The 15,184-nt window shown below is 42.9% G+C and overlaps 1 protein-coding gene across 2 annotated transcripts in view; it reads right to left on the reverse strand.

Annotated features, from left to right (window-relative positions):
• The window catches only part of TNNI3K (TNNI3 interacting kinase), a 268,089-nt gene that overhangs the window by 204,637 nt on the left and 48,268 nt on the right, over positions 1 to 15,184 (reverse strand). For both annotated transcript variants that reach the window (XM_084852224.1, XM_084852223.1), the window contains 2 exons: positions 8,403 to 8,501; positions 5,885 to 6,023 (listed from right to left, as the gene is read on the reverse strand). In XM_084852224.1, coding sequence (XP_084708350.1) covers positions 5,885 to 6,023; positions 8,403 to 8,501 — 238 coding nt within the window. The remainder of the gene's footprint in view (positions 1 to 5,884; positions 6,024 to 8,402; positions 8,502 to 15,184) is intronic.

The following is a 15,184-nucleotide window of genomic DNA, read 5'->3' on the forward strand; positions in this document are numbered from 1 at the left end:
AATTCATCTCCTGCCAGTTACTGTGAGGATTGCAGCTAAACGCAGAGGCAATAGAGAATTCTGATGGGGTTGGCAGATGACATCATCATTCCAGCTAATAAAAAAGTGCCAGCACAGTGTCCCTGTGAGCCCTGGTTCCACTACACTATTGAATATGCATTGAATATGCATATCTGAATCTAGTTATCCCCTGGCTTCCTGAATGTTCAGTGCTGCTCTTTTTTTGACCCTGCCCCCCTGTTTCAAAATACATTTAAAATATTATTTAAATGCAAATGTTCATGCAGATTTTATAGATATATGTATACATTGACAATTTAACAGGATGGAACTGATGTATATATGGAAGTGGCATGAACTGGAAACTGACTGATTTGTCCATCCCTACATTCAGCCCACCTTCCCCCAAATTTTAACCAGAAGCAGTGTTATTTTGGAAAGAGTGTATTTTTCATCCACTGGGGGTGGGGGTTCTGACATCACACACCTGAGGGTGTTTCCACGACAACAGAAGGAGAAGTGAATGGAGGAGTACCGGATTTTTTTTTTAAAAAGAATCAGCTTTGCTGCACTATGGTCCACTCAGGGCTCCACAAGCAAGCACTCCACACCAGTAAAAATCACTTCACAGAACATACTTCCCAGTGGGGGTTGGAGTGAATGTCATCTGACTGGCAGAGGCTTAAGAAAGCCTTCCCCCCTCTCCTTTCCCCTGAAAGTCCAGATGCTAGGGATGGCGGAGAATTCCGCCACGGACTCCAATGAGGCTGGATTCTAAAGAATCTGCCCCCCCCTGGTGTCCGTGGCAGAATGGAACACTTACCTCCTCTTCAGGTGGATCCTCTGGATTCGGATTTCCAGCAATATGGCCGCCATGCCGTATCACAGGCTGAAGGGACTGACTACGGACGTAAATGGCATCCAGGATGTCATTTGCGGTCATAAAGGCCTTAGTTTAAGGTAAATGCAGCCGTAAATGGCTGCATTTAGCTTAAACTAAGACCTTTACGGCCGCAAATGGTCTCCTGGATGCCATTTGCGTCCGTGCTTTTCATTCACGTGATAGGCTACGCAAATATTTGTGTAGCCTATCATGTGAATGAAAAGCATGGATGCAAATGGCTGTGGAGCGGAACCGGCCAAAGAGGATTCCGGGGGGCAGAACGGATTGCTTCCCCCGCTGTGGATGCCCCAAAACGGACCCAGGTAGGGAATTCGTACACCCCTACCAGATGCACCTGCATTTCAGGAGCAAGCCTCACTGAGCACAATGGTAGTTACTTTCAAGTAGGCACACATATGCTTGTGCTGGGAAGGGTGGGGGGAAAACACAAAGACAGGAAACCAGCCCCCATTGTAACCTGCAGGATCTCTATAAAAAGTGTTCAAAGTAGGTACTTTCTAAGGCAATAAACCAAACAAAGAAGAATCAGAGCCTCAAGATCATGCTTTACTGCACTTGGGGAAGTGGGCTTTAAACTGTGCCATTTCAATTGAGGGGGATCGCTGTAAGTTCTGATGTGGGCAGTGAGGGGAGAAGCCTCTTTGAGCACAATGGGAGTTACTTCTGAGTAGACAGTATTTGGTTTGTGCTAGTAAATACAGGGACAGGAAACCCTCCTTGACCAGGGTCATGGTGAAAGGCACAATCAGGGCAGGGCGAGCATACCTGAGGTAAATGCGGGGGTTGGGGCACACAGCAACTATAGTGCTGAGAACCCGACTTGAGGAAAATAATTAGACTTTAAGCAGTCTCAGGAAATCCAGTTTTCCCCTGATTAGCTCATGACCTCAACACGCAGCCAGCTTGGAGTAAATCGCTGGTGGAGAACACCCCCCCCCCCGGAGAATAAGGCTGCCCATCATTTAATATCAATATGTGAGCATCCAAATCTTAGCTCAGTAACCTAGTCTCTGCAAGTGAAAATATCTCTGCTGCCTATATCTATGTGGCGTACCAATAAAAACTACAGATGTTAGGATTTTGTTTAATCCGTTCTGTGTGTGCTTCGTGCATTGTCAGGCATCTTTTGTTCCACTCATTAGCAAAATCAAACTCCCCCCCCCACACACCTTCTGAAAAGTCTGCCAAAAGTCTACTACAATTTATGTACCCTTTGCTGGCACATATGTATCATTTTGCGTATTTTTCTTAGCTCATCATACAATCAATGAGCAGAGTGCACAAAGAGAAGCTGAAAAGAGAGATCAGAGATGTATAAAACAATGTGTGTGTGTGTTGTTGTTGTTTTTAAATGGTGTATAAAGTAGCATTTTTTCCAGTAATGGTTGTATTTTTGTATGCCTAAATTTGTGTACAATTCTGGAAAGTAAAAAAAGAAACAAAAAGGTCTGCAAGTCTGTGTGACTCAAAAGATGTTAGTCCATTGCAGAATCTGTGGGTCGAATTCATAGAAATCTGAAGTCATTTGGATCCATTTTGAATTTCTCTGATAGCCCTAATAAAAACACTATTATTGGTTTAACTGTTGCAGCTGTTGAAACTGCAGCTGAACAATAATTCCAATGCTTAGATGCTTCACAGAGGTACCGAAATGAACAGACATGGATGCTATAGAGGCTGGAGAGATCCAGTGCTTATAGAGAGTAGGAGTCGCAACCATAACCATATAACAGGGATGTTGAACCTCAGGCCTATGGGCCAAATCCAACTCACCTGGGCTCCCAATTTGGCTCTCCACTTTCCCCAGATGGCTATGCCCCATTGCCCTGACCCCACCCTCTTTCCCCTGTCCATGAATCATTTGGTGGTTTCCTGACTTTTGTGCATTATTCTCCCCATTCTAAAAGGTTGAAATGCCTCTCCTAAGACTTAGTTACTGGTGGTAAAAGCTTTAAGCTAAATATGCTGGTATTTTTCATATTTTGTTTTCATTCCCTTTGCCTTCGGCCCTGCCCACCTCTGGAATGTGGCCCAAGAGTTTTGCTCCAAAATTGAATTCAGCCATTGGGCTGAAAGAGGGTTGATACACCTGTAATATAATATCTGAGCAATCTTCCCCCAAACCAAAATATATCTCTCTCCCCTGCCCCCCGGCTCCCTGTGGGAGCGAAACAACAGAGGCATCAACTAACCTCTGAGGCACAATTGAGAGGAATCATTTTTAGCCAGAACACAAAAGACCATGTCTAAAAATGGGGTGGCAAAGAAATTTGTGACAGGACCCTTTACAAGTTCATATCAAGCGGAAGGAACAGAAGAAAAAACATTGACACAATGTTTCATTTTGCAAATGTTTAGCCATGTCTGACAGCATTTTGACCTTTCTGTTCTGCCTCAATGGCCACCAATCCTCTCCCTCGGCTTCTGTGACCTGAAAGGGTGGCTCTAAATGGCTGACCACTCAAAACACGCTAGAGCGAATAGATCAAAGTACAGAGGCAATGTGTGGCTAAGTTTCAGAACATTCCTCCAGAACAACTTGGACTAATTGTAAATAATGAATTATTTTCCTTCTTCAATGCTTGCAACACTGTCCTAGTTGCCATGGAGAGTTGAAGTTTCAAAATGTGCTACTTTGAGGGTAAGATATTTCAGCTCCCAGGTTCTCTGCTTCTCTCTCTCTCTTTTCCAAGGAAAAAAGATACAGATTTTAAAATAAATAATCTGTAACAGTGTCCTGATTTCTTCTTCTATAGGAATAAATTAACTAACCGATAACAAGTCTTTTTCTACCTTGTATGGTGGGTGAACATACCTTCTCTTCCCCCCATCTCCTGGTATTATAATTATATTGGTTCGGTGCACACACATCAAATCTTAAATATCAAGGGCTCTCGGTGGAAAAAAGAATTACTTACAAATCTGAGTCATGCTGCTCCTACAGTTTTTTAATGAGGGAGTAGGTGGTATGCAATGCATTCGTGACTCAGAGAGAATATGTTAAATTTATACTGGCAGGTACTACTGAGTAGAATGGGGGTGTAGCAGCTTACATTCCAGTGTGACACTAGCAGAATCATCCTGCTGAAAAAAGCAGGGTGAAAAATGGGGGGTTGGGAGATCAGTGCTTCTGGGCTGTGTGTGAAGAAGGATAAAAATAAGTGTCATATGGATCAATGCATTTAGCTTTGTGTGGGCATTTACTAAACAAGAGACTGACCCTCTATATGAGTGCAGGAAAATCCTCAGGGGGCTAGGTAGTTGAACAGACAGAGTTGCAATTTTTTTCCCTCTTCCCAGCACAGTTCCTGTGCTTTCAACAGCTGCAATGACAAGCAGAGATTCCACTGGTGAAGGTTTCCCATCGTTGCATCCCCATACTAGGGAAAGCTGCATCTGCTGAATGTCTGCTTGCCATGGAGTTGTTAGAGGCTCAAGACTAGGGATGTACGAAATTGGTCTTACCTGGCTCCTCCGGGTTCCGCTGGGGGGGGGAGGCACTCCGTCCCTCCCCCCAGAATCCTGGCCGGCCGGCTGTGCTCCACAGGGATTCTGCGGAGCCGCCGGCCAGCTCCACCAACAGCCGAACATCCAGCCACGGGCTAGCAGGGACGCAAATGGCAGCAGCCGTAGTTGCTGCCGTTTGCGTCCCTGTAGTCAGCCATGATAGGCTACGTAAATCTTTACGTAGCCTATCATGTCTGACTTAAAAGAAAAAAAACACACGCACGTACGCAAATGGCGGTGGCTACGGCTGCCGCCATTTGCGTTCCTTATTTTGGCCCATCTTAGTCTAAGTAAATATTTACGTAGACTAAGACGGCGAAAATAAGTGGAACGCAAATAGCTATTTGCGTTCCCCTTATTTTCGCCGTCTTAGTCTACGTAAATATTTACGTAGACTAAGACGTGCCAAAATAAGGAACACAAATGGCGGCGGCCGTAGCCGCCGCCATTTGCGTACGCGCGTGTTTTTTTTTTAAAGTCAGACGTGATAGGCTACGTAAAGATTTACGTAGCCTATCACGTTTTTTTTTTTAACCTAGCCGTGATAGGCTACATAAATCTTTACGTAGCCTATCACGTCTTTTTTTTTAATCTAAAGATCTAAAGATTTACGTAGCCTATCACGGCTAGATTTTTAAAAAATACCGTGATAGGTTATGTAAATGTTTATGTAGCCTATCACGGCTGAGTAAAAAAAAACAAAAAAACCCGCGCGTACGTAAATGGCCGCGCCCATGGGCGCTGCCATTTGCGTTCCTTATTTTGGCACGTCTAGTCTACGTAAACATTTACGTAGACTATGGCAAAAATAAGGGGAACGCAAATAGCGTAGTGTCTACGCTATTTGCGTTCCCCTTATTTTCGCCATAGTCTACGTAAATGTTTATGTAGACTAGATGTGCCAAAATAAGGAATGCAAATGGCAGCGCCGATGGGTGCCGCCATTTGCGTACGCGTGTTTTTTTTTTTAACTCAGCCATGATAGGCTACGTAAACATTTATGTAGCCTATCACGGCTGACTGCAGGGATGCAAACGGTGGCGGCTACGGCCGCCGCCATTTGCAGACCCGGCCGGGCAGGATTCGGGGGGGAGGGACGGAGTGCCTCCCCCCTGGCCAGAATTTCGGGGGGGAGGGACGGAACACCTCCCCCCCGGCCAGAATTTTGGGAGGAGGGACAGAGCGCCTCCCCCCACCTCAAATCAAATTTCGTGAAAAGGTAAGTGACTTTCGTACATCCCTAGTTGTAGGAAAAAAACAAAAGGAAGCAACCCTGCCCCCTGCAGATCAAAGAACAGTTCCTTAGGACTGAGCATGCTAAGTGGCCTCTAGGAAGTACAGAATGAGTCTCGGTTGGAAAAGAAAAGGGGGAAAAGCAGAAAACCAGGGTGGGGAGAGACTGAATTGGTCTGTTTCAGCCCCTTGCAATTTATAGCATCTTGTAGGAAGGCTGTTATATTTCTAATAACTTACCATCTGCCTTGCTGCCTTCTTCCATCAAAAGCTTTGCAATATTGAGAAATCCTTTGGCTGAAGCTAAATGGAGGGGCCTGTCCCCGACTTCTCCACTCACATTGACATCAGCACCAAATTTCAGCAGGAGTCGGGTTACCTAATAATACTTCATTAGTTAGAATTAAAAGTGTATGCAACTTTTACATTTTCTATGAAATCACAGGACAGTATACAGACCGTATGCCTTAATATTTGGACCATTCCTTGAACATCAAGAATATGTTAAGTTTTACTCACTATCATGAGAATTAGGGCTATTGTAGTCTTGATTTATAATTAAATTGTACATTGACAGAACATTTCATTAGCTCAGTAACAGTTGCCAATTCTTTTTTAAAAAATGACACAGATAGTAAAAGGCTGGGAACGGACCAAAGCCTATTACTTTAACTGACCCAAGTACCAAAGTAAAGTAAAATGCCTATAAATTAGATGCATCCAAGCTATGGTTCCTTTTCTGAAAGCCAAACCCCTTATCATAAAAGCACCATATGCATTTTAGCATAATTTTACAAAACTGTGACTATTTGTTCAAAAGCAACTTATACCAGAATAAACCATCCTCTCAGCCCTAAATATGAAGGACTTTCTACTATAACTGGACCTCTCTCTCTCTCTCACTCCCCCTCAGCTGCCTATGTTGTTGGACTCAGACTCCAAATCATTTTTGGAAACAGCTCTCTGCTTTCATCTAAGTAGTGTCTCAATGACACAGGAAATATAAGCTGTCTAAAAGTCATGCTTGAATAAAGTCAAAGAACAAGCACACTAGGGTCAACATCATTGGATGCCTAGACAGTATTCTACTTCTGGCACTCAGGGAGAGCACAGGCCGTCAAGCAGCTACAGCAGCAAGAACAAGGAGCAGCTGCCACCACTCACTAGCCTTGGCCTATGATCCTTGACAACAGTGAGGATTGGGCCCACAGGGAGAGGGTGAGAAAGTAGATAGTGGCAACAGCAGAAGAAAAGCATAGGTGACCCCACTGAGTGAGGAGGTGGCAAAGGATTCCCCCCACATACAGATAGCATCTTGCCTGGGGGACCCTTAACATCTGGAGGTGCCACAGAGCAACATGAGAAGTCATTGGGGTAGCATTTTAGGGGTGCCAATGTTCAGTCCCAGAGATACACCTCAAGATTCTTTGCATTGTCACAAAAGAGCCAGGGTCACAGATCCTAGGTTGCCTGCAGTAAGGAGACTGATAATTAAGAGTTGGATCCCAGAATACCCTAAGTCATTGCAGGAGGTCCTGGAGTTCACCTTGCAGATCAGGCAGACAGGTATTTGGGGCAGGCTTGAAACACCAATCATACTTCAGTATATGCGTATTTCCCGCCAGAAATGTGAATGTACTCAAACCAACAGAGATGACAAACCTGATGGCTTTCTGCAATTTCTAGTACATCTTTTTCAGAACAATGGTGGATTCAAATAACCTGTACATATCTGATTTGTGGGCTCCCCAATCTGTGCTGCAGCTCGCTGGATGGTAAACAAGGTTTTTCTTCACTACTCTGTTCTGATCCTGTGTAAGCTCTTAATGAACTCAATGAAAATCTTCCTTCTCTTTCAAAGAAGTTATAAAGGCAGATTGAGGGCAAGTGTATACATGCATGTTCATCACTTGATGAATATAGCATGAAGTGATGATGGGTGAAGCAGCCATCACAGATTAAATGCCACAGAGAGACTTCATTTTATTATCATCATCTCAAATACAATACCTTTCAATAGAGGCCATTCAAACAGCTTCTGTGAGTTGAGTCATGTACATGCATGCAACCTTGATTTGAAACAACTAGTAAAGGATATACTTGTCACTGAACTTCTTCACACATTCATATATATCACTTGATCTTTCTCATTGCTTGATTACTCAGTCGTTGATGACTCGCAGTTGAATGTATGAACTGTCCCCATGGAAAATGTATTATGTCTGATGTGGCATCAGGTGATCAAAAGGTTCCAGCTTCAGTGATTACTCTGTCATATCGACACACAAAGGTTGTCATAGTTAACCACTGAATGTACAAAACAGTTTAGTGTTTCTTCTGACTTTATGCATGTGTGAAAACAGAAGGAGGTGGGCATCCAAAGTAAATCATGAAGAAGAGAAAAAGGTTTTGGGGAGTAGAGAAAAAAGTCTGCAGAATTTTTTTAGCAAAAGATTGTCTCCCGTGTCAATCTACTGGCAATCTACTGAGTCACCAGTAGATTGTCTCCTGTGTCAATCTTTTTCTGAAAAAAATCTGCAGACTTTTTTCTCTACCCCCTGAAGAAGGCCTAAAAATATGAAACAGGCCGAAACATGTTGGGCTTCCTACTGAGAACCTGTTTCTCTTCTTTGTGATTTATGCAGGTGTGGACAAAGCCCAAGGCTGCTTCCATCTCTCCTATATGTGAAACAGGGGATGCTACACATTGCACATAGGTTTCTCCATTTGTGACCATGCAATGTTAACTTTACCATACCTGTTCATGGCCATAGTATGCTGCAATATGTAAAGGGGTGAAAAAAACTGCGTCTTGAACATTCACATAAGCACCATGTTGCAGGAGTATATCAACAGCCTAGAAGGAAAAAGAAAAGGAAATACCAGTTAGGATCAGTGCAGCACAATAATTTTGTACACTGAAGTGTTGCAATCTTACATCTACAACGAAAAGAAATTATAATAGGACATTGAGTGAATGGTGCATGTCACTGTTGCCCTACAAATACATCTGGAAATGCATTTCCTAGTAAGAGAACTGGTGAAGACAAGAGCTTTAAACATAACCTTTATTTTTCTTTGAAGGCTGAATATAAACAGGAGCAAATGTATATACTTTTACAAATATAAAATATACCTTACAATTAAAAATGCACTCAGCTAAATTGCAAAACATAATTCCCTCCAAGTAAAAAGGCATCTCCATGTTTTGGAAAATGAAGGACCTTCCATTAAGGACCTTCCTTAATAAACAATATTAAGTTTAACTTATGCTCTCCTATTCATTGAGAAGGTCAATGTTCATTCAAAATAGCTCTAAACTATGCGCTATTTGCTTGCTGAACAATGATCAAAACTGAGCTGTAAATGAGATTGTTCTGGAATATTTATTGAAGACTAACATATCTCTTCCTTTGAAAGGTGAAGACCATTTTATATGCAACGCAATGCTCAAAGTACTACTCCTATGCAGCTCCATTAACTTCAAATCAACGTAGGTGTTGGCAAGTGAAATGTATATAAAATATTAAATAGCTTGGGCCACAAAAACTTATGAAATTCCACACTATCGACATGCAAAGCAGGTGGATTGATCATATGGCATCATTTCATCTGTTTCTGCACCAGCAAAGAGGAGAGAGGGCACTGTTTCCAATGGTTTCTTGCATGGGATTGCCTCAACTCCCCCCCCCCGGCCAGCATCTGGATTCAACCGTATCCCCCCCTGAAGTACAAGGAGGCGGCTAATCATTTTAAGAGAAAGATGGGGCATGGCTCATCCCGGTTGCCGTGCACTCGAAACTACTTTAGCCATGGCCTATGGGATTAACTCAGTCCAAAAGGGAGGAAGCACACCATCTTGCATGCCAGCTGTCATGCTTCTCCCTGTCCCCTGCACTGTGGCCTTGGAGGAAGACCGGGACATGGAGGGGGACCAATTTAGGGCCTGCTCAGGCTGTGGAATGTAAGGAGAGTGAGAGCTTGGTTCTGCCTGGTTTCCTAGCAGGAGGTGGGCTGGACAAGTGTGATACTCCTTGCCAGCTGGAAGATTCAGCCTTGGGAGAGGTGTCTGAAGTGCAGGGGCCCGACTTCCTGCAGGAAATGAGCAGGTCAAAAGCTATGCTGAGGGGGTGGGGGGCTTGGGCCTGTGTCCTTGGGAATGAAGGCAACTGGAGAGTGTAGAGAGACACCCAACTAAGCATGGTTCACGATTACAGGAAAAGTTTTCCTGCGGGTATAGGTGGACTGGCTCTAGTCACCCCGCCTCTATTTAAAAGCTGCTGCACAGGTTAAGAACTTTGTAGGTACAACATCTCTATTACTGGAAAACTCCTTCGCTTGGATTATACCTGAGCCCTGAGCTTTTGGCTTGCTTAGACTCCCATGCTCTTCTGACTCATTCTGGGAATATACTCTTGGAATCTGAACCTGAAAACCTAGAAACCTCCTGTCATGGATAAAACTGTGGGTCTTTAAGACCTTGTTTCTGTCTCCTGCTTGGATTGCTGTTTTAGAACTTAATGCTAGATTTACAACTCTGTCTCTGGCTTCCATGTGGATTAACTGATTTATTGGGGCTGAAAGCTATGTAAAGTTTCTGGGCCAGAGACTCTGAAGGATTGTTGCTGTCTTCCTGCAATAAAGAGAATTCATTGTTTATTTTAACCTGTGCTTAGCTGTTGGTGTTTCAAGGGAGCTGGTCCCGACACCAGCTCCAGGTTTTTGAGAGCCCTTGGAAAAGACTCCCTCAGTGGGCTCCCTCCCTCAGTGAGTTCTACCTTCTCATCACCATGGTCATCAGCTGCTATTGCTTCTCCTCCTCTTTCCTATTAATTCCTGCATTGAGCAGGAGGTTGGACTCGATGGCCTTGTAGGCCACTTCCAACCCTACTATTCTATGATTCTATCATTGCTACTACTTGCTTCATTGACAGGTGGACAGCAAGCGAACAAGTAGGCATTGGTATCTGCTGCTCCTCCTTTTCACAACCACCATTATCTGGGCCAGAATGAGAGGCAGCTGAACAAGCAGGTTGCAATGGTGAAGAGGAGGAGCAACCCTAAAGGGCTCGTGACAGTGGGCCCCTGCTGGAATATTGGCCCCTGCACATCCTGCTGATCGCATGTGCCCATAGACTTATACGCAAAATAGAGTGGTGAATCTTGCGTATACACCTATGGACACATAGACCTATATGCAAGATTCATGACTCTATTTGCCTATAAGTCTATGGGCACATCCTCCCGATCGCCATTAAAAAAAAAAAAGACTTTTTTTTTTTAAAGGCAATTGGCTGGGACAGGGAGGAGGTGAACGGCTCTGGCTGGAAGAAGCCGCCGAGTGCCGTTCCGCCTCCAGTCCTCCTGGAGCAGAGGTAAGTGGTCCCGATCTGCTGCGGATTCCTGAGGCCGGATTCCAAAGAATCTGGCCTCATTTGAATCCACAGCGGATTTCTCTGACATCCCTACCTGTACACACTTCTAGAGCATGGCCTGAGCCCACCATTGGGGCTGTTGCTTATTCCATTCTAATATTGTTTCCTACTGGCTCCAGCAAATCTTACAAAATTGGGACACTCAATATAGATTCTGGGAAATAAATCTGAATAAACATCCTCTATATCTTCTACATGTTGGCTTCAGTTTTCTCCACATATGATAATGGGCTTGTAGTCCAGGTGGGCTACACCTGGATCTCCAGCCCCAGGAAAATTGTTCTCTTTCCCCCACATATCTATACATGGGTCCTTACTGATCCATGTGCGTTACAATATAAGCTTGCAATCTGCCCTAAGCCTATTATTTATTTCAAAACAAGTCTAAATAAGTAATGATAGCATACTCTAGCCAAACGGAAGCATTTTAAAGTCACTTTGATTTATCCCATTGAGATCAATGGAACAAGTCACTTTGATTTATCCCATTGAGATCAATGGAACTTAAAAATGCTTGTCTTTGGCTAGATTATAAAAAACCTGCCTCCCTCACGTTAATACTCTCATTGCAATATATTTATTTAGACGGGTCATTTAAGACAGTTTTCCCATTATATAATTTAACATACACAAGTAACTGTTTTCAAAATAAGGGACGTTCACTAATAATGGAACTACTACATTAATTGGGTCCTCAGAAACCAGCTATAATCCCTTTTCTCTTCACCTAACCAATTTCTTTTATTAGCAGTATAACCTTTGCTCTTTCCTCTTTGCTAGTTTTCTTAATACTTCTGCATAGAGGATGATATCAAAAGCCTTTGAAGCAAATTATGTCCACTTCCACAAGAGATCATCAGTTAAGGCTTTATTTAAGGGTTAGAGAGTGTGTCAACAAATGCTGCGTAAGATAAACTAAGGATTTTCTCTCTTGGGCAAGGGTAACAGATAAGAATTCTTCTGACAAAATGTAATCAATGATTATTGACTTTCTAGTAGGTGAAATTAAAATGAGAAAGACAGCTTCAACAATTAAGTCATACATTTGAACAAAAGCTTCTCTATATCCCTGTGTTAACACATCTAAGGAATTTGGGATGCTTTTCTGAACTTTTTTTAATTAAGCCATCCAACCCCAAACATGATGAATTCTGAGCACTGGCCTAATTCTTACCAATTTAATAGATACTGATACAATCAGTCATGTCCTCTAGATATGATTTGCTCAAAACTGGCAAGATTTGTTAACTCTTGGGTGCTCTGTAAGAATTTCAGATTGTGTTAACAATCCAATAAGACAGTCATCACAATGGCAAGGTTAAACTGTTGTGAAATTGGCCAGCTGACAGATATAAGATATAACAAATGAGTCATTTACTGAAGAGTAAAGTCTAAAGAAATACTGAATGTAATATATTGTCTTATACATAAGAAGTCACAGACACAAAATTAAGACATGTTCTCTCTGTGGCCTGGTTCGCATGTAACAGTGCCAAATTGTGGGTTAACTAACCACTTCCTCTTTGCATAGTTATCCTACCTGGTTCACACATAATGACAACCCAGACGATGGGTTGAGTATGGGTTGTCATTGAATCATGGGTTGTTGTTGAATCATGGTTGTCATTACGTGTGAACCCCGCACTACATTTAACAGTGGGTTGTTAACTATAAACAACCCAGGGAAAAAACCCCATGATTTGTTGTTGGGTTGTGTACTCTGGCTTGTTCGTGGTTAACAACCCATAGTTAAACCATAGTGCAGGATTTGCACAGGATGACAACCCTCGATTCAACAACAACCCACAATTCAACGACAGCCTGTACTCAACTCATACTCTGGGTTATCACTATATGCAAACTGGGTCTATGGATTAATCATGGGTTAAACAACCCACAGTTAACCTAAGAACTAATTGTAGATTAACTGTGCATTGTTTAACCCATGGTTAACCCATAGTTCGCATGTCATGAATCAAGCTTCAACTGGGCAAATAGGAGGTCATTTATGTGAAGCAGCAGTGGCATGTGTCAGGCATGTGCTATGGCAAATTGTGTGTTAATTAACCCAAAATTTGCTGCTGTTATGTGCGAACACAGCCAGTGTGCACACAGTTGGTCTCAACGGAAGTGGTGTAAACAATACAATTAAATTGTGGATAAAATCATTATATAAAGATGTATATACATATTCTGAAATAGAATATATTACTGTAATCTGGGGCAGTTATAGAATTAGTTTTTAGGCTAAGTAAAGTTTATTTTATCATGCAAATACCACATGTTTGATATAATTCTGTATCTTTCAGGTACCTCAATTTCAACATCACTCTTTCACACAACTAAATGCCATGTGTGAGACAGAAATAACGCTAATAGAGTGAAAACATGTGGGTCCTGCAACAAAATGGTGCAGTGTATCCTCCACCCTAAAAGGAGTGTCTTGTTTAGGGTTCCAGTCAGCCATTTCCTCCAAGCGGGGCATTCCGCTCTCTCCCCATTACCATTTTTCTTCTCCAATTGTCACTCTATATTCAGTGACTACTGAGCATGCTCAGCCCTCGTTGGGCTCTTTTTTGCCCTCTTGAGATTTGTTGCATTTCTGCATACCCTGACCATGGTTTTCCCTGACCATGCAGATTCCTCTCTCTTGTCTGTCAGCGGCCCAGCTTTGGCTACAGTTCTGTCAGCACTCACCACCTAAGTTTGCTGTCGCTACTGATAATCTATTCAACGATTCAATCGCCTATACAAGCCACTTGCACAAAATATGCAGTCAAATAATCCAGTGCAGGATTTCCACTTATTGACACCTATGTGCTGAATTTTTTTTTTTAAAAAAAACATAGCTGTCTTGGCAACACATTTTTATGAACGCAGCTTGCTGAATTGGGTTTCTAATTGGGTTTCTAATGCCTCTTACATTTCCTGCAGATTTGCACTTTTCTCATGGCGAAATCTAGGCTTGGGCCTACTCATGAGAGAAGAACCAACGAAATACGTTCTCTAACGTAAACACATCTATATCAAATTACAGAGCAGATGTAATATTTATGCACAAGACTAGTGCAACTGAACTAGACCAGAGAGACTGAAAACCGTTGCCTTTATAGCACAGATTACCAAAGTGACTTAACACAAGCTGCTATGCAATAGGTCCAAGGCTACGTACTGGCCTCGGAGTACAAGTGAGACTAGATTGCTCAAATCTGGTCTGCATGTTCAGAAATTAAGGGAGCAATCCTATGCATGTTTAGACAGAAAACAGTCCTACAACTCCGAGCATGCCCCAGCCAGCATGGCTGGCTGGAGGGATGCTGAGAGTTGTAGATTTTTTTCTGTATAAACATGCATGGGATTGCATCCTAAGTTAGCTTGTTTGATTCAGCCAGGCAGGTAGTTCAGCTTGTCTGCCTGGCCGCCTCTACGCTCACCAGCCATTAGGCTGGTCAGTGGAGGAGCAATTAAGTCTGTACCTGGCTGATCAATAAGTTGCTCAGACTGAGAAACCAGGCAACATGCCTGACCCCTACTGTGGCAGCTACTGCAATACTACCCTCTGGCTAGGGTGACCAGGTATTACAGAGGACAGCCCTCTATTTGAAGGGCTGCCAGAGGACTCTCTTCTATTTTGAAGGCATCCTCTGTTTGAAGGGCTGTCCAGTCCAAGTCTGGTTTAAAGATAAAGAACCATAAGAAGGGAGAGCTCGATCTTGAAGTTCCCCATCAACAGCACCTGGACAGCAGACTGAGGAAGAAGGCACATGGGTCACCTGGTCACAGCCTTCCACACGATGATGGGATGTGCTGTATATTATAATAATTTCTAAATTTGCATCTGTACATATAAATGAGCATATGCAACTTTTATGCAAATTGGCATCATCTTTAGTAGTGATGCATTTCTTCTTTTTTGGCAATTCATAAGTGGTCGCCCTACCTCTGGCATTGTCAGTGATGGCGCTGAAGCTCAATTAATCTCTGCTGTGATGCAGAAGAAAGCAACACAGCTGGATCCCATGGCCAGACCCCCTAGTTTGAGACCCCTACACTTTATATGGGGAGTCAACAACATTTCTAAGAAATGAGTGTTACTTTTTATTGA

The sequence above is a fragment of the Heloderma suspectum genome, chromosome 4, assembly GCF_057233095.1.
Source record: "Heloderma suspectum isolate Gila_16-S chromosome 4, 16-S_ref, whole genome shotgun sequence".
Lineage (NCBI taxonomy): Eukaryota > Metazoa > Chordata > Lepidosauria > Squamata > Helodermatidae > Heloderma > Heloderma suspectum.